The sequence below is a fragment of the Rhea americana genome, unplaced genomic scaffold (assembly GCF_003343005.1).
Source record: "Rhea americana isolate MKP2758 unplaced genomic scaffold, rheAme1 scaffold_108, whole genome shotgun sequence".
Lineage (NCBI taxonomy): Eukaryota > Metazoa > Chordata > Aves > Rheiformes > Rheidae > Rhea > Rhea americana.
The window spans coordinates 2,529,300-2,549,287 of NW_028185128.1; the positions used below are offsets into that span (position 1 = coordinate 2,529,300).

At 42.0% G+C, this 19,988-nt stretch overlaps 1 protein-coding gene and 1 long non-coding RNA gene across 2 annotated transcripts; both read right to left on the reverse strand.

Annotated features, from left to right (window-relative positions):
* Positions 1-106: 106 nt before the first annotated feature.
* NUP43 (nucleoporin 43) lies at positions 107-11,165 on the reverse strand. Its single transcript, XM_085310762.1, has 8 exons — positions 10,908-11,165; positions 10,155-10,277; positions 9,848-9,925; positions 8,725-8,902; positions 5,032-5,167; positions 4,180-4,331; positions 2,457-2,579; positions 107-1,182 (listed from the first exon to the last, which is right to left on the reverse strand). Exons 1-8 carry the CDS (start codon positions 11,157-11,159, stop codon positions 968-970), a joined length of 1,257 nt encoding a protein of 418 aa, XP_085166888.1. The 5' UTR covers positions 11,160-11,165; the 3' UTR covers positions 107-967.
* A 379-nt stretch (positions 11,166-11,544) lies between these two features.
* LOC146601208 (uncharacterized) lies at positions 11,545-19,971 on the reverse strand. The gene is made up of 3 exons (XR_014896548.1): positions 19,864-19,971; positions 14,067-14,206; positions 11,545-12,216 (listed from the first exon to the last, which is right to left on the reverse strand). It is a non-coding gene; the product is annotated as an uncharacterized LOC146601208 (long non-coding RNA).
* Positions 19,972-19,988: the final 17 nt, after the last annotated feature.

Sequence of the window (19,988 nt, forward strand, 5' to 3'; positions counted from 1 at the left end):
CGAGCGCCCCCCCCGCGCCGGCGAGTAAACCCGGCTGTCCCGGTCGTTTACCCTCCTGCAACAGTAACCCAAAGCACATCTGTCAAACTAGCAAGTCAGACTAGTATTCTTGTGCAAGATATTTTATTAAAAAGAGAAAGAAAGGGTTCTCTGCGACAAAATGTAGGTATGACAGTAATCAAAATTAACTTTCCAAACATTGCAAGACAGACTAGATGCAAAAYTGATTGTGATAAAGACCGTGTTTGACTCTGAGAGTCTCCACCGCGTATTTTAAAACACAGCCAACGCATCCATCCCTTATGACCACCGAGCTATAAAAACACTTTTCCAATGAGAGAGTTACAGGCACATTATCAAGTTTTAACATGCTGTATCCACGATGAAGTTGTAGCAAACCAAAACAATGCTGCTAAAACGTTCAGATTCTTACAGAACCTTTCACATTCCACAGCTTTTAGTTTTCCTTTCAAATTCTCATGCACCAGCATAAAAAGTTTTGTTTCCAAAATATATAAAATCTGAAATTAAAAGCCATCTCTCAGGTGACAAAATGAATGTTAAAGAACCTTATGTTTTGCCCTTAATACRTGAAAGTATCTCCACATATACATGAATAATCACAGGGTTACCTTTTCTTCACCTTGAATATCCTGGACAGCAGCTAAAACCAGGCTTCTTGCCCTCGTCACTAGCTTYCTGCTTGCCAAAACCAAACAGACAATGGGGGAGAAGCGAGATCAAACTTAAATGAAAGCTGGTTTAATTACCCATGGTAGAGCATCAATAATAAGGGACAACTTTAAGAATCCAAGGTAACTTGCATTCCTTTTGCAATAGCAGAACCAAGCTGTAGACCTCTCCCCCATGCTGATAACAAGGCGTTAGTTCAAAACCCGGGTGAACCTGATGCATTTCCCAGTAGCTCAAGGTGACACTTCAAGTTCAAAGGGATACTTGAGCAGTTTCATGCAAAAAGGTGTCGGTTAACATAAATAGCCTCTGCATCAGTACCATATACGAGACATGRTCCTAAAATATCTAAACTGTTCACAGACAAAGTCTGATTTGGAATTAAGTTGGTAATCTCCATGCGGTCTTTGGTAGGGTCGTTGCTTAGCCACGCACTTACTACGGACTGGTTAAYTGTACTGTGGGAAAAATACGTAGTACTTCTTCCTCCTAAAAGGGAAGGAAAGAAGAAAAATAAATCAGTTCCAAATTAGTTTAAATAGTTTCAGGATTTGGAGAAACATAACAAGTACAGGACAGACACAATGGGAATAGCATTTAAAAATCAGTTTTCAGATCAGTTAAGTGACGGAATAGTCTTCCTGGTAAACAACAAAAGATAGTTAAAAGCCAAGAATTTGAATATTTACAGAAGCCTGCCACCAGCGCTCTCCTCAGTCCAAACACCAAATAGGTCAGTAAAACTAAGAACTCGTCTCACTGAACAAGTAACGTGAGTAACTACAATTTTTCTAGCTGAAGACTAAAAGAAGCATGGACCTATGAACACGAGTCTGCTCATACAATGATCTTGCCATATTTGAGGCATCAGATTTGCTTTAATAATATTTACTCCTTGCTGTACCTTCTCCCTACTTAATCTGGAGAAAGTGATACACCTGAATTTGACTTCAAGTTTTTTCCACAATAAATAAATAATAAAAAAAAATCCAATTCCAAACTGAAGTTCTGTAGTTTGAGAACTATCACTCAGCATAAAGTTTACAAATGTTTAAAGGGGTGTGCTTACAGGGTTATTTAGTATACATGAGAACATGCAGAGCACAATTTGATTATCAGTTATACTATTACTCCTCATACAGAACTCAACTTTGAATGGTAGCTTTGAGGCCAAAGGCAGAAGGCATTTGAAAGTTTTCCTGCTATTTATTCTCTGAAGTTGCAAGTAATTAAGTATTCCAAGAATAGAAAAAYACAAGAATTTTAAAAAAGGCATTTTTTAATATCAGTTTCATGTCTTTAAAATCCTACCATGACATGAAGGGAAACAGTTTCATTCACTGACAGTCTTCCACGTATGACTTTAAAATATTAGCCAAAGAGTAAATTCATAATTCTATTATCTTGTTAACTTACACAAAGTTCTATAACAGCAGTACAGTTTAGATCTCCCTCAGATTCAGGTAGTAATGTGTCATTCAGGCCTCTTTCATTACTGGTCTACAAGATGTGATTTAGGTGACTCAATTTATCCTTGAAATTATGTGGCCCTCAACACACTAGAGAGAGCACAGTGAGGCTAGATAAAAAACACTTTACCCCCATAAGTACTTGATTTTCCTAGAGCGCCTACCAGTGTCTAAGAAAAGAATCTGGATATTTATTTTCTGTATTGTGTTAGTAGTCAGAACCTATGAGATCAAGTACTTTAGCTAAGTTGTCAGCTGACAAATTCAATGCAAGTTGACTTCAAACATCCTTACCTTGATGAAGAAAAGATGGTTTCTCAGACACACTTGTGGAAGTATCCCAGTGCCAAAGAGATCCATCTTCAGAACACGTAAATAAGTGATCTGGGTTGGAGGGATGGAAGTGAACTTCCCACACTAAAAATAACAAGGGGAAAAAGATACTTATTGGAGTGCAAGCCATGCTCCTCATGATTTCTACATTGCTAGGATACTAGAAGTGGTTTGATACCTCCATTACACAAGTTATTAAATCTAATAACAGAATATGCTTAGTTACTATAAAACTTTATAAGCCTACTTCAGTCTTAAAAATACTGAGTGTTATTATGCCAGTATAAAGATAACTTTGCAAGTAGAAACTAAGATGGCTTTTTTTCCCAAGGTGGACAGTTGTCAAGATGTCACAGATGAGTGTGGGGGATGCATGGGGGAGRGAAGGGGGGCATAAAGCCATCACCACTTCCTGGTATTGAAAATACACTCATCCAGAAGTGCAGTAGGTGCACTAAAGTATGGAATCTAAAATTACAATTCATGCACACAGAAAAGGGAATCATGCATGTAACAGTAAAATAATGCTACCACAGATGTTAAAAAACCCAAAGAAACAAAAAACCCTTGGCCAAATGCAGAAAGAGTTATACGGCCAGTGCCTCCTACAGCTATAGCAGGGAAAGACTGATCAGCTCCAAAGAGAGAGAAGAGCTTCAGATAAAGAATACTGCTTTCTGTTTGAAGTTGAAACAATTTTTGCTTACTTTTTTGGATTAATGAAAATAATCTAGATCTCAGACTCTGGAGAGGAACAAAACCATTTCATAAACATCAAGAACTTAGGTTTGTGCACTGTGGCTAGTAAGYGCATGTCTGTACCATACAGGAATTCAGGCCTCACCAAAAATCTTGCATTCTTTGAGGGTGAGGAGGTGGGAGGAAACTACCATCAGTTATTTACTGCAATTCTCCCTCCCCTGAAAAGGCAGATCATTCATTCTCTTGCACTTTCAATACTGTGAAATTTGTAAGAAAGTTAAAATCTTATCTGAATTCAGACATTGTGAGTAGCTTTCTCATGCTTTCTTCCCTACTATTAAACTTAAATCTGCACAAAGCAAGCATTCTTTCCCAGAACACAAAGTTATTTGGGGTTTAAATACCACAATTGTCAAAATAGTTAAGTCAGTAAAACTTCTTATCTCAAGAAACAATTTACTCTTTAAATATAATCCTGGTATTGAATCAATRAATTGCCAGCACAGAATGAGTTGCTATCTTCTTGTTCACAAAACGTTAGCAGGAAAGTTAACTGTTTCAGCATTGTGTAGACATCAAATGGAACTGTAATATTATCAGTCCCCTTCCTTCCTTAACTTCACATTTTCAAGCTTGGCAGTAGCTGCATTCCTGCTTTACTATGCCAGAATACTACAGCATGAATTATGAGCTGAGACTATTAACACACCTGTGTTCTAGGAACAAATCAATTCTGATTAAATCTTCAGCGAGTCACTAGATGCATTTAAATTACTTATTAATTTAAGTTTAAAGAGAATTGGCTTTTATACAACAATAGTCTCACATATAGACAAGGAATAAACCAAGCTCAGMTGAACGAAGACATATTATGTAGCTATAACAGAAAAAAAACTTTGCTGTTCCTACAATACTGAAGTTTTGCCTAGCACTTGGGAAGATCTTCTGAGGAGAAGCTGTCTTATAAGATCCAGATACTTACTTTCTGCTTCATGAGCATTTAGCAGGGACACTGGCATTGTACCCTGCCTGATGTCCCATATACTCAGCATCCCATCCTGGCCTCCTGTGGCTACAATGTGCTGCTGATTGGGATGCCTGTCTACACAGTGCAGTGGAACTCTGTCACCTGTCCTGCAAAGGAGAAAGAAGGAACAACATCAATTCTCCATTCAGCATGTATKTTCTCCTTAATCCCTAGGAGCTCTGACCAACAATCTAACCATACTAACTGTAAGTATAGTTACTAACTGGTTACTAGAGACTGGAATGACATCTACTGAAATATAGAAGTATTACAGTAACATGAAGCTACAACTAAACAAGCATCGGGTTCTGTGCCCTATAGTACAGGCATCTATATGTTATCTGGCAGCTCTTCAGGAATGAGAGGGCTTTGCATACAAGTATCACTCAAGCATACTTAGTGTTCTAAGAATGTTACTCTGAATTTCATGTTTTAATTTCAGTTTCAACATATACTAAGAGTAACAAAGGGAATCTTGTCGCTACCAAAACCATGTACCTAATCCACAGCATGTTAACACAGTGGGAATGGTTTCATTGACAACAGGATTTGAATCTAGCTCTACATTTCTGTGTTTGTGTTTCTAAGATACAAAGCTATCTTTCAAAAACTTTTAAGTGTCAGAAAGTATACCAAACTGCRTGTGGGGAAAATAGATGTAGTGTACATTTAGTCAGGGAAAGGAAGTTAAAAGCCTCTTAAAACTACCTTTATTTATCACCCTGTTGTCAAGAAGGTATCAAGAGATTTAGAACAGATTAAAATAGCATGAGCTTCCTGGTAAATATGTCAAAATAAAAAGCTTACAAAGAAAATATCTGAGATGGCTCATTTCTTTGCTGTCTGAGGTCCCATATTTTCAACTGTCCAATTGAGTTTACTGTCAAGATCTCAGTTGTACGGAGGAAAGTCACTGCATGGAGTGTGCTGCTGTCTGCATTGTCTGCAAGAGAGATTAGAAAACCACTGAAGTAGAACTTCAGGTAAACATACTCAATGCTAGCCTCCATTTAATCATCAGGAAATACCTGTCTTCTAAAACARACCACAGCTGCTTAAACATTGTTACAACCTGTCTACCTTTCCAGGGGCAGACAGAGCCCACTGTTACCTGATACTAAGTGTTGCTGGGGAGCCCTGTGAGAAAGGAGCCTTGCTTCCTGTGTCATACATCCTGAGACACAAATTCATAAGAAGCTACATTGAAGTAGCTCCAGGACTTACAAATCTATCTGCTGTTCTGTAAGACTTCTACCTACAGTTGCTAGGATCAGAAACCATTTAAAGTCCAYGGCTTTCATAAGATGCAATCTTTTATACACTCTGCATCTACTGACACAAGAAAGCAGGCTACAAAACTTCTCACAATGCAATTCTCTTTTTGAAAACAAGAGCAGTAACTCTAGCTAAGAGCATTAAGCAGATGTCTACAGAAGTCCTTAAATCATTAAAACCACACTTTTAAATACTTTCCAAGTAGTACCACCAGTATGATATCCATTCATAGAATCACAGGGAAAAAAAAAAAAAGTATTTGGGGGTGAGGGGTCAGAAAGGATCTGTGGAGGTCACCCAGTCCAGCCCCACTGATCAAGCAGGGCTGGCTAGAACAGGTTGCCCAGGACTATTTCCAGTTGAGTTTTGAGTATCTCCTAGCATGGAGACTCAACTGCATCTCTGGGCAACCCATTTCTGYACTCAGTCACCCTGAGAGTTTCTTTTTCTGTTTAAATAAGATTTCCTGTGTTTCAATTTGTGTTTATAGCCTCTTGTCCTGTCACCGGATACCAATGAAGAGTCTGGCTCCAGATCTTTTACACCTTCCRATCAGGTATTTATACACACTGATAACAGTCTGCCCCTCCTCCCCTTCTCCTCCACAGGTTGAATACTCCCAGCTCTCTCTACCTCTCCTTGTATGAGAGATGCTCCCTTAAACATCCCTATGGCCCTTTGCTGGACATTTTTCTGGTGAATCCATGTCTGTATTGCACTGGGAAACCTAGATTTGGACACAGCACTCCAAATGTGGTTTCCAGCACTGAGGGAGGTGATCCTTCCTTCTCTATTCCTCAAGCTGTGCAACCGCCTGCCTAATACAGYCCAGGACACTGTCAGCTTTGCCATGACGGCACATGGCTGGCCCATGGTCAGCTTGTCCGCCAGAATCCCCAGACCCTCCTTTGCAGAGCTGCTCTTGAGGTCATTAGGCCCCTGCCTGTACTGGYGCACGGGGTTATTCCTTCCCATGTGCAGGATTTTCTATTTCCCTTTGCTGAGCTTCATGAGGTAACTCTCTGCCCATTTCTCCAACCTGTCAAGGTCCCTCTGAATGGGAGTGCTACAATCTCATGTATGAGCTGCTCCTCCCAGTTTCAGGTCACCTGTGAATTTGCTGACCAGCATTCTGTCCCMTTATTCAGATCATTAAGGTATATGTTAAACAGTACTGGCCCGAGTATCAACCCCYAGGGGATACCACTAGTGACTGCCCTTAAAGTAAAACCAAAATTCTGCTTTGAATGCTTATCTTCATAAATAACTAATAGTAAAGCCTTTTTATCAGGTCCTTTTCCAAGAGTACTACTTCCAATCAGCATAATTTACAATCAAATGTCAAACAACACTTCAGAGCATTGAAGTAACCCATTTGAAAATCTAGGAAAGAATGAAAAAAGAATGTAACATCCATGTCATTTTCCTATTATTTATGTATCTTTCATCTTAATCATTAAATCTACTTCCACCTCAAGTATTTTTTTCCATTAATTGTTCAAACTCAGACTGAAAATGCAGGTGGATTTTTTTTTCCCTGCACAGGAGGCAAACTTTTCCTCCTATTGAAGCAGATAAGTTATATTGCTTTCGGGCTACATATATCTGAATGTGTTATCTTTTCTGCCTACTTTTAAAATGAAAACTGGGGGGGGGGGGAAAATTACCTTTAAAGGTAAAAGGTGAAATTGACCATTAAAGTTCTAATGAATTTAAAAAGTGTTATATGACAGAATAATAGTAAGAAATTTAGCAATGCAGTATATTTATTGCTCTGGAACATCTTCACATTCTCTAATTTCAGAGATTTTTCTGCTAKGATTGATTATAAACATATCAAATTTTTAAAGCCATTAATCAAAAAGCATTCATTTATGAATATTTCTGTAGCTAAAAGGTCTACCAAAATATGTAGAGAGCTCAGCTTCTGAGGAATGTTAAGATGGCATTGCATTAGAAATCTGTACTAAGGATTGTTTCCCATATAGCAATTTTACACTGTACTATCAAATGAGCACCAAGAAAACAACTTGCAGCCTGCACATTATTAAGTCTGAATGTAATAAATTCAGTAATTGTCCAGAAAAAAAACAAAACACCACAGATTTTTGTGAATATCTGTTTCTTTGTGAGAACAAAACACTATTAAACTTGTACCAGAACACTGCATTAATATACCTATAAATAAGAAAATTAAAATCAGAAAAATCTTTATGATAGTTAAGCTAGTCCATCCCCCCCTCCCATGTAAAATGGGAAGAGCTACTGTGCTTTTAGGGGGTACGTGTTAATAAAARTCTTTTGCATTGTGTCCTGGAGAAGGATGGATGTAATTAATAGGATTTATCTTGTGAGTGTATGTATACAGCCATGCTCCCACAAATAAGTAACTCTCTCTAGAAATCCTAAAGCACTTCCTTTCTTAATTGGCTTATCACAGTAAATTCCTTCATCTGCTAAAGACAAGATTTTGCCTGAGGAGAAACACAAGAGCAGTGCCAAAGAAGTTTCAGGGGGGAAAGTTCCAGTGTGATAGTATCATTATCAAGCAACGTGCTGTTGTGCTTCAAATAAACTTTCAAGCAGAAATGATTTTTTTTTTCCAATGGTTGCTACAAACTTGCATTCTATTTCCAAAAGATTATCACAGCAGAAAAATAACTAAGCTAATGTATTTCACAAACATCAATTACTCTTGCAAATATGGACCCTTTTTTCCACTGTAAAAATAATCACCGTAAGCCATGATATCTGGTTGAACAGATTTCAAAGAGTGTCTTCTGTTTTTTTAATCTTAGATTTTAGCATCCTTTTAAACAGGCGAAAGTAAGTAGACGTTTTGAATGCAGTCCACACATAGGTTAGTCTTCCTACACATAAACAGATCTAAACGACCATTGTCTTTAACTCTCAGTTACGAAGAATTCAAAAATAGATACCTTTTGAAATATAACTGTATTTCATATATATTAGCATCATAGCATTTAGCAGTTCTATGTAAAACAACTCTGACCAGTCCTAAGCTTGAAACTTGTCCACCAATTAAAACATTAACCTGCAAATATCTGAAGTCTGGAGAAATATAGGAATATATCTGAAATCTGACAGAAACATTCAGCTTGAAATACTTGACTTAATTCTCAACTGACTTATTTAGGGGGATTATCATTTGAGGAAAAAAAAAAAGCTCCAAACCAAACTTGTTTAAGCACTTATTTGGCGTACCTATAGTTCTCACTGCATCCTTTTGGTCAGCTCTGAAGAGATTTATTCTACCATCTTCTCCAACAGTGACAATTTCTGGATTGCTGCAGATTACTCCAGTACATGCTGCACCACCRCATGATGCATTGCGATCCACATGATAGTGAGCTTTCTCCCACCGCTGGTTGGCGGACAAAGTCTAAAACGTAACCAGACATGACATTCCCCTTGTAAGTAACGAGTGATACAGTAAGGCATCCAGAATACTCACAGCACTAGCACCTGGTTCCAGTAAAGACAGACTACCCTACAGAATCTGTTATATAACTAGGAATCAGATGATCTGTAGCTCCCCTCTACTCTTGAGCACACAATCCTTCAATGAAGCAAGTGTTCCTGATCATGCCTTCTCTGAAGCACCTTTTTCCTAATAAGCTAAAAGAGAGCAAGAGCACCAGAACTATCTGTTCATGAACTGTGATGTGCTTTTCACAAGACTTATCCACTCTTTCCCCAGGCCAAGAGAAAAGGTCTTAGGCCTTTACAAAAATCTAAAGAAAGATTCAGATTCTGACTGCAATAAAATTAGTTTATTTTAGGTATCAAGTCAAACTATTAAGAGACATTCTTTGTTGCGTCTTTGTAGATAAACTGAAATTACTGAAATTTCACTGATGTATACTCTGAACAAAAGAATAAAACTAAACAGCTCAAATATCATCTCCCCTCATACAGCACTTGTAAGAAGGAATTCAACAAGAGACAATTAGCTTTTTTAGTTCAAGAATGCACAAAACTCTAATAAGGCAGGCACAGATTCATTAATGGTCCACCCCACCAACTCTCAGTCTTCTTTCATAGCTAACTTAGCCTGATCTCTTAAATTCTATTTTCAGTGAATAGATTACTTAGTTACAGATATATACATATCTGGCCTGTCTGGCTCTGGAGTCTGATTTATTTGATAGGTGTATACAATGCCTTTTCTCCTCCCTTACACGTATATAACTGAAGTGCTTCCTAACAGACYTAAAAATTTGATTTGATAGACACATATCCTACTCTATTAGCTTTGAAAACTTTATGCTATGGTCAAAGTGACCTATACTACACAGAAGGGCAGCCTAAAATCAAAGTGCCTTACCTGATTATTTTGATGATGACGGAATATAGTCACATTTCCTGTTGATGAAGCAACTACAATTCTCTCTTGATCCAAAAACTAAAGAGAGATAACGTGTTTATGAGTTGACATCAAYACCAAGATGATCATTTTGAATTTAGAGTAAGCTAAAATATTGCTAGACACAATAAAAGGCACAAATTTGTATTGATTAGTTCTCCTCTTTGTTTTTTAAATCTCAGTATTTTGCCAGCTCATTATCATTTAAGYTTTCGTGAGTGACAAACCCTTAAAAAGAGCATACGCCTACTAACCAAAACTGTTTTACCTGCATGTCCATAACATCACCATTGTGCCTAATGTCACATAATAGCTGAGGTTCTCCTTGATAGTCTCCATTGAGGCCCACATTTCCAAGATCTCCAACAGACCAAATGGAAATCCTGTTATCCTGTAGGGAAATAACACCATCACTTTTACTTAAAAATGTTTAGAAGGGTATTTCAGCCAGCTTGAATTTCACAGTTTTCTCCCTACATTCTGTGAAAGCAAAAGGCTTTACATTTACAGTTATATTTACAGTTTCTTCAAGAAGTTACTACATGAAAGAAGCAAATGCTTCACTAACTGCATTGAATAAATATATGTTTATAAATAAATAAGCCTACCCAGTTTTAACGAAGGAAATAAAGCAGAAATAAATACACATAGAAACTCTTACACAAGAAAGTTTTGCCTACAAACTTGGGGCATGCACCCCCCTTTTTTTTAAAAAAAAAAAAAAGTAGTAAGGGCCTCAGTAACGGGGAAGAGAGGCCTGCCCCTCGGGCTCTGCCCTCCCCTAACACGCAAKCCCCTCTCCCCAGCGGCCAGGAGCTGAGCCCGCGCCCGGCCTGGGCGCTCCCACAGCCCCAGAGACCCCACTCCCTCCTCCTTCCCCGTAGCTTCCCCGGAACGCGGCCCTACCGCCGCCGCTCCCGGCGCTCGCAGCCGCGACGGAGCCCGCCCGGCCCCGCTCGCCTCTCCAAATGGGGCCGCGGCGCGGAGCCCCGGCGCCAAGGACGCGCCGCGCCGCCGGTACCTCGTTGTCCCAGGAGCCGGTGGCGAAGACGTCGGGCAGCTGCAGAGCTCCGGCGGGCAGCGGCCGCCAGCGGGCCTTGCTGATCTTCTGCGACACGAACTTGGCGCACACGTCCTCCATGGCCCGCGCCGCCGCCGCGCGCCGGCTCCCGCCGCCTGCCTGCCGCCGCTGCTGCTCATTGGCTGCGGCCGCGCGCCGACGGCGAGCGAGGAGGGCCAGGCGGGCGCGCCCGGGCGGGGCCGGGCTCGCCATGGCGGGGGCGCGGGCGGCTGCGCCCCGCGGCCGTTTGTGCTGACCGGGCGGCGCAGGCGCGTTGCGTTTCGTTAGCGGGACGGGAAAGAGCCGTCCGCGCTCCGCGTGCGCAGCGCTAACGGACAGCGGAGCCTCTCTTCTCCCCGGTTTGCCCGGCGACAGCGGGGGGACGGCGGTTTCTTACCTCTTCATTGACTTGCCCGTAGTCGCTATTGCCCCCAGAGAGGCGCCTGGGCGCAGCCCCGACCCACGACCCCGGCCATGGAGCTGCGCGCGGGCGTTGCCCGTCTGCGTTTGAGAGGACGGGAACCAACGCGCCGCTGCGGCCTCCTCGTGGGAAGCGATGGGCAACGGGAGGAAGAGGTGCCGCAGCGAGGGCGCTGAGCCCAGTCACCGGCTCGGCCCTCCTGCGGCGCCTGGATCAGCAAGGACTGCTTTGCTGCCCTCACCCTGCCACCAGCTGTGCTGTGTCGCTTCTTTCACCTTTCTAAAACCAGACTGCAAAGAGCTAGCTAGAGCCTGCTACAGCAGCGGTAATGTCGATTAACTGTCTCAGAGATGCTGTTTCCTCCCATCTATTGATGATGTTCCCAGCTCAGAAAAAAAGTATCTTACAGTTTTTCCTTTCACAGTTCTTACAAACTCACATGTCATGAAAATTGACAATAAGCAGGTAAAGCTACATAATATATATTGCACAAATATAATTTGCAGAATTGGGCATGGAAGAAGAAATAAAATGAAAAGTGAATTTGCAAATTCATGTTGTGCGCTCGGTCAGTCTTTCTTCAGTACATAATATTAAACCTTTGCAAGATCTCCAACTTTTATTTTCTCAAAATGYGCTAAGCAGTATCAATGGCTTTCATATGAACTAATCATCTCTTCTCTGAATTTGTTTTTGAATCGCTACCTGTGATAATCTTCTTCCTCTGTGAGATTCCTAGTGGTGGTGAACTGCAAAAATATTTTTTTGTCCCCAATACTGCTTTAATAAACATGAGCACAGGTGTATTGTCCTATTTTCTTTATTGTATTTCACTTCAGACCTGAATGACTGTGCAAGGAAAAAAAAAAAAAAAAAAAAGAAAAAGCAGAGGTTAGTTGTAGAGGGAGGTAAAAGGTAACATACATGTTACCTTTGTTACATATTGTCATTTTGAAGAATTGGACTATCCATTCAGTCACTGCACTACAGTAAAGGACGTATTCACAGATGCCTTTCTACTTTTTCTGCCACGTCTTTCAAAAGCTACTGCCATCAACAATCTGAGGTTTTGTCAGGTGTCCTTATTAGCGTTAGCAGTAGTGTGGGGGTTGAACTTTCRCCTGTACTGTTGCAGTTTGCCAGTACAAGCAAGACAGTTTGGCCAAGTCCTCTGTTAGTTCTTATTATATAGCATTTGTCAGATCCTCATCAAGTCTGCTGTGCAGTGTTGTAAACCTTAGATGTGATACTAAATCAATGATACTGTTTTATATGCTTTATGCATCATTTGAACTTCAGTTGTGAGGAAGATTTTTTTTCAGAGTTATGTGCTGCAGAATCCAACACTGAACTTACTCAAGAGGCTGAGTGTTAGTGTTCTACCATGCCATATGCCTCAGAACAGCTTTGTTACATTCTGCAGTAACATTATTATTCTACAGTAACCAGTCCCTCAGGCACCGTGTGTTAAGCCACTAACAGCAATTGTGCAAGTCACAATCAACTCCCAGGTAAGCATTTTTAACTAATTCTTATAACAGATGTGAGAAGGGTCAGTAAGTGACCTAAGAATACAGCTACAGACCGGGTAATCAAAAGTGGAAGAGCTAGGACAAGACTCTGGATTTATGGAAATGTTTTATTAGCGACATATTTTTGATGATTACTCTGCAAGAAGATGAATTTATAATCTGTACGTGTGTATTTTTTCTACTATGCTCTTGGGCAGTTTCATTTTTTGCACAGCATTGCCCGATCAAAAGCATTTGGAAAGTATGAAGAACAGCAGGTTGGCCCTATGGGTCATTTTCATTAGGGCAAGAAAATCATGAGTTTTCTTTCCTGTCTTATCTTTTAAGGAATATTTTGGCAGCATGATAGCTATGTGATGGAGTTGGGAGCTATGATGGATCTAGGACTGCTCTATAAGGCCTTTAAATATCTCATGTTCTCTACGTTTGATCATTGTGAAAGAGGTATTGTGTTGATTGTTGTTTCAGTGTAATAGCAGGTCTAAATAAACAACAAAAGGAGGAAACAAAGACTCAGGAGAAAGTGTACCTCACCAAATATTTCTGAGGTTTGAAGGGGATTTGAAATCTAGACAAAGCTAACTTTGGGCATTAGATCCAAATATATTAGCTGAAACAGCAAAGAGCTTCTAAGGGTTATCTTTGAATGTAGCTTAAATTACGAGAGTGAGTAGAAGGGAGAAAAACATACCTCTCTGCCAGAGGTTAGGGAGCCTGGGAATGAAGGGACTTACTAGATCAGTGTCTGTACAAGGGCAGGATAAACCTAATTATGTCCCTTCTGAAGATGCTGTTTTCTTCTAATCTACTTTGCTCCAATTATCATTCGGCAATATTTTAAGAAAGCTATTTGGAGACACTGTATTTATTGCTAGTCACAACTCCTAGAGTTGTGCCCAGTTCAATCTGTTGAGCAAGTACAGCTGATATGCAGGATACTGCAGGACAGAGATACAGCAGAGTGCCAGGGCCCTGAGTGTATCCATGGCCSTGCTTGCCCTGACCAGCCCCACCTGGGACCCCCACCTGAGCTCGGGCACCTGCTTCTGGACCGAGCGGCCTGTGCACCTGTGTCCGTTACTTGATGACTGGCTTGATTTGAGCCTCAGGCCTGACTTGTCTGCGTGCTGGCAGAACCATGACTGTCCCCAACCCTGCTCTGCTTGCCTTGCTCAGATGCTGTGGCACTGCRCCCTGCGGTGTGGCATTGTCATCCTCAGCTCTGGGCTCATCTTCCCTCACGAAGCAACCCCATGCCTGCTGCTCCCAAGCACCAAGGGACACTGAAGTGCCTGAGTCCTTCTCACCTCCCTGCTGGAGTTGAGGAGAGAGGGATGCAGAGTTCAGAAAATCCTAGATGTAATATGAAATAGAAACAAAACGAAGGTACACACCAGGCTTGCTTGAGATTGTAGGAAAGGAGATAAGATGAAGGGGAGTGATTAAGTTAAAAACAGAACAGAGGCATGGAGAGGAATGAGTGTAGGTGTAGAAGACGATTAGTGTGTGGTTTGGGACACAACTGTGAAAATGCTTAATGCATGAAGRAATGTCTGCTTCTGATATGTATGTACAGAAGCAGATGGGATTAGGCAATGATGACCAGTGTTTCATATGCTTTTCACATTCAAAGAATTTTAAAATTCTAATAGGTTCACATAGTGGGAGGGAGGGACGAAACCAAAATAGTAGCAAGGAGGGTTTTATATATAAATATACATAAATACAGCTAAGGGATTGAGATGTGGGTGAATGGATGGAAGAAGAGATATGAGATTTGCTGTGTGCTTAAAATTAGTGGAATCACCACATTAAAACAATTAAGTGATTGCCTGCTTTGGCTGTTAGCATTCCTATGCCTCTTCCCTTATAGGCCAGTCCACACACCAGTTCTTTTAGACCAACATCCACAGCGCTGGAGAGTCTATGAAGATGGCTGTACTTACGGAAGAATCAATACCTKCAATTGGCAGTGGGCATCAGGAACYAAGGCACTCAGACCGGCTTGCACAAGAAATGCTGGGCATAAGAGTAGATAGAGAGGTTTCACAGAACTWCTGATAGCCAGAAAACAGCTTTTTAAATTTGAGTTTGTCTTCTATTATAGCACATAATGTTTGTGTTCTTTTAGAGCATTATCATACTGGACATGTTTTTAATAAGTTAAAAATTGGACTCATGGCCTTGGGGTTACAGTGCAGAAAGAGCCAGTGACCATCATGTTTATTTACTGCACAAATGGATGCATCCTGATACTATTGCTGTACTTCAGTTTCTCAGGTCCCTTTAAGGCAAATTGACTTGTCCTAAAGCTCCTGGAAACCTGCAGARCCAAACACCATTTCTTTCACATGTGCCTGGTTAACCATCCAAGTCACCCCAGATTTCATTTTGGAAGGCTCATGCTTGTGTTCTTGCCTTTCTCTGAATAGTCCTGCCAAGAATATAGCCAATAGGCAGCCAATGGTACATTTGGTTTGAAAGCTTCTGTGCTATTCTGCATGTTCTTAGCAAACACATGTGGGTTTTTTTCTCTGTGCTCTGTGACAAGCTTAATCCTAATTTGAGCTGGACCTGGTAAGAAGAGTCAATTTGTATGTAAATGTTTTCTCTTGTGTTTTGGTCTTCCAGTGGGGTAAGTATCCCTGGAACGCTTTTAAGTATGGGCCAACTCATTTCTTGCCAGCAGCCTCTCTATGTGAGAGTAATGCAGCTTGCTTGCATCTGGCAACAGAAAATGCCTTTTGCATTTAAAACAATGAAGTATTTGTGTGTGTGTTTTTACAATGTCTGCTTGTTCTCTGTATTTGCTGCCCTTTGGGAATTCCTTTAACTCCATGACTTACTTCTTTCCTAGCCCCCTGGATCCCAGAGGGAGACCTCTGTACATGGTGGGGCAGGCCAGTTGCCTCTCGTGGAACCCAAATCRTGTGTGGGAGAAAATGGATGGAGAATACAGAATGCAACAGGGCATCTCTCTGCAGGATTAGAAGAACCAGATGGGAGATGTCTGGGAAGCCTGTAGATGGGACCTGGTATATGCATGCGATAGCTGCCATATTTGGTCTAGATTGGGGGTGAGCTGGAAAAGCAGATTTCCACCTCCACCTTATTCCCTTCACTGACACTAACAATCATGAGATGAAGYGTATGTGTGGAGAGCAGTTGGAACAGAATCACACCTCCCAGGATGGGTTCTCACACAGAAGATATTATCTGTGTCTTCTATAGTGGTATATGAGGCTGCATGTGTTCTTAAATGTTSAATTTAGCAGCTCTTAGTCTTCTGGAGAAAGATGTAATCCCATTACTAGGTACACAGCTGTATTCAGAAGCCACTGTGACAGGAGGGCAACCTCCAGAAACCTGGCCACACTCTCAATATATCGGTGGGTGGCTGAGACATATCTCTTTACTGTCTGTGACGCTGGACCCATGATTCCCCAAACAAGGTGGCTGACTGCTCCTGCTGAGACCATTATGCTGCTTCCCCTCCTTAGTGACAAATCTACATTTGTCTGTGATTGACTCCTGGAACCCATTATCTGCCTTGTGGCAGGTGAAGGGCAGCTGAGGTAAGGCCAAAGAGAGCATTAGAGGGCCAAGAGACTCTTGAGAGCCTGAAGGACATAGGTACTGCAGGGAGCATCCTAARCATGATATAATTTGGACACATCCAAGGAAGCCACAGTTGCCCTAAAGCTGGACTTGTACCAGAGAAGACATTTGCATTACAGCAGCCCTCAGGAATATCTTTAAAGAGCGATATAATCTTTGAATTTATACCTGTTAGAGGATATCTTGTTTTCACTCTCCTTCACTAAAATGATATAAGCTGTGTTATTTTTATCTGGCCATGAGAGCACACTAATTGCATAACTTTCTAGGTGTTCATTAACCCCTATAAACAATATTCAACCAAAAAAAAATCAGAAAATTTGATGGTAATATTCAACATAAGCACATTATATCATCTGTATGCTAGAATTTTGCTTATCATTATTCCTAAAGATGATATTCACTCCCTCCTACAATCTCTTTGGTAAGAAGACTCCTGTATCTCACTGCTCAGATAACTTAACGCAAGTGCAGCTCAGCCATTTGCTATTTCGGATTTTACAAGATACCCTTGCCCTTTTTTCACCCCAGTATCAAGTGGAGAAGCTGATTTTTTTATGCTTAAAATRCCTTGCATTTGCCTTCCCAGATTGCTTGAAATCTCTACTACAGCTCTACCAAGCTGTTTCAGCTGAAACGTCCATGCTCAGCATCAGCTACATATGCTTGGAATGCTGTAAATAGTTTGCTTTGGCTACTGTGAGTCACTGGGGATAGAGTTTAGGTAGCCTGGGCAGGTACCTTGACTCATTTCTTATTTTACAGGAGTTTTAGAGTTTTGCTGAAGATCTTACCCAAGACATGAAGTATCACAGTTATGGCTGTAACTGTACAGTAATGGGACTGAATACAGGAACTGATTCTAAAACGGAATTTTCTTGAGTTGGGGAAACAGAATGGGGAAAACATTATTTGGAAGATAAACTGAATGAATACTGAGAGCCTGGGGCTCACTATGATAGTATCAATGGATTTTTCTTGTATGAAAATCATGAAAGAAATTGAGTGGAAATTTCCCCAAATCTATGAGATGAATCTTAAGTGTGCATATAGATAGCTTGAAATACTATTTTTTCTCTAATGTTTCATACTATATTGATATGGCCAGAGTTTTAAAGTTATGCCTGACTAATCCCATGTTTCAAAAGGGAAGATGGGACACTGCTGTCTGGTAATAGGTAGAAGATGCAACTATAGTGTTGCATCTGCTTAAGAGAGGAAGCACTGCAAAATTGCAGTCTCAGATGTGTGACTGCCTCAGAAAGTTCATTCACAGAGACCAGAAGGGGGCATTAATGCAGGAGTCCCAGCAGTGACAATAGGGTCCCYGGAATTGTCTGTAACAACGGATTTTTTCTTCTTTCCCTTAAGACCAATAAAATCACATTGGCTAAAATAAAAATTGGTGGCAAAATTAAGCATTAAAGAATTTAGCAATGCTCACTTGACTGTATGAGATTAATTCTTTTCTGCAATACAACTTGTAGGAAGATGATGTACTACTTTTCCCCTTAAGATTACTATCACATTTTGTGCACGCATTGGGATGGAGTAAAGGCTGTACAGAAACTGTCAGATTAGCATTTATTGATTTCTAAGTTACTGACCTTATGAKCTAGACTCCTTTAAAAAGGAATTTTAACATGTGTTTTAGAAATGGAAAATGTACATTGTTCTACAATAGGTTTTWGTAAAATCTGTTTAAAATAACCCTCTTATTTCTGAAAAGTATCTTATTTCAATACATAATAAAACCAACGAAAATTATACTTTGTTGTAGATAACAATACTACCTAGTAATAGATCTTCAACAGTCACGTAAGATAGTATTTAGCCACAAATGCAGGAGCAAATTCCCATAACATTCCATCCCTTCTCATTTGCAGTGTTATTTTCCAGGTTTTCAATCACATCTTCTTTTCTCTACCAGTCTACAAAAACCTTTTCATCTCCCTCTCCACCTGCAGTCACTATCAGTAATCTGTTTTTGCACAATTGTATTGAAAAGGCACATTAAAAATAAAATTAAAAAAAATCTTTTTTTAGTATAATCAGTAAACAGCATTTAAAAAGCCCCCAATAATACTGTAAGGAAATCCTCAGACAAGTATTAGGATCCCTGAAAGTTCAGAATATGAGAATGAAGCAAAAATAATCTCACTCCATCACAGAAAGCAGGGCACCCCGGCACCTTTCCTCCCACCCTCTTGTGACACCKGGCAGTAACCGTGCAGTTACGAAGGGATGTCACCCTTTGAGGCTCCAGAGTAGCTGAAACCGACTCCTTAACGTGTTTTTTTTTCTCTCTACCCTTCTCGTGACATCAGCACAGGGTAAAATTAAGACCGCCTGTCGGCATATTTCCGTAGTTAATGTAAAATTCCCCAGAAACGAACCCGAGACACGCCAGCAGACCSGCTTCGCAGTGACCTGCTTCCCGAGCTGGCCCGGATGGGCAGCGCGGGCGSGGAGCGGCTCGCCCCGCCCTGCGCTCCAGCCAATGGCGGCCCCCAGCACGTACCGCTGCCCGCCGCCGGGCTCACCCGGGCCAATAGGCGCGCTCCATGCAAACGAAGCGCCGCGCGCCGCACACCATTGGCTCCGCCGCAACGGCCGCGCCGCGCGAGGCCAGCCCCGCCCCTCTGGCGCCGTGGCAACGGGGCGCGGCCGCCGCCCGGCCGAGTGGCAACGGAAGGCGGCGTGTGCCAAGCGCCCGTCCCCTCCAGCCCGCAGCGCGGCAAAACTGGGGGCGGGCAGGCGGTTTAACAGCTCGGGCACTCGTTAGCTGGACTCTTAAGCTAATTAACAAACACGTTTGAAAATTCATTTTTACTCTTAAGCCCCTGCACGCCCTGGGCTGCAGCAATGAATGTTTTTCAGACACAGCAAAAAAAGCCGAACTCTAAGCACAAAAGCAACCAAAACACCTAAGAGTAGCTACTAAACCCACGCAACTTGTACCGCAGTCTAAAACTGTGAGGAGGGAGCAGGCCTCAGATGGGGAAGCAGGGTTCGGAGAGATGCTGCGGAAGCCAGTGCCTTGTTTCCCCGCGTACTCCATGACCTTGGGCAAGTCACGTAGCCCTTCCACATCCCCAGCGCCGCGCAGATGACTTCGCAAAGCGCTGCGGAGCTAAGTACGGCCGTGTACCATCAAGTGCTGGGACCGTAAGRGAAAACAAGGCCCCTCCGACCAGTTTGCTTCGCAAGCGCTGGGTGCTTAAACAGCATGCGGGGGCGGGGGGGGAGTAGACCTCACAACGAAGCAGCGGCCCCGAGCAAGCCTGACAGCTAGGCGAGCCGCCCGCCCGCAGCGCTCCCCGCCACCTCCCGTCTCCACAGAGACGTCCCTACCCACAGGCCGCAGGGAAAGAGAAGGAGGCCCTCACGCGGGCTGCGTTCAAAGCCCCAAGCGCCGCCGGCCTCCGCCAGGCAGCCGCCGCTCCCCCCGGGCCGAACAACCGTCCCCGC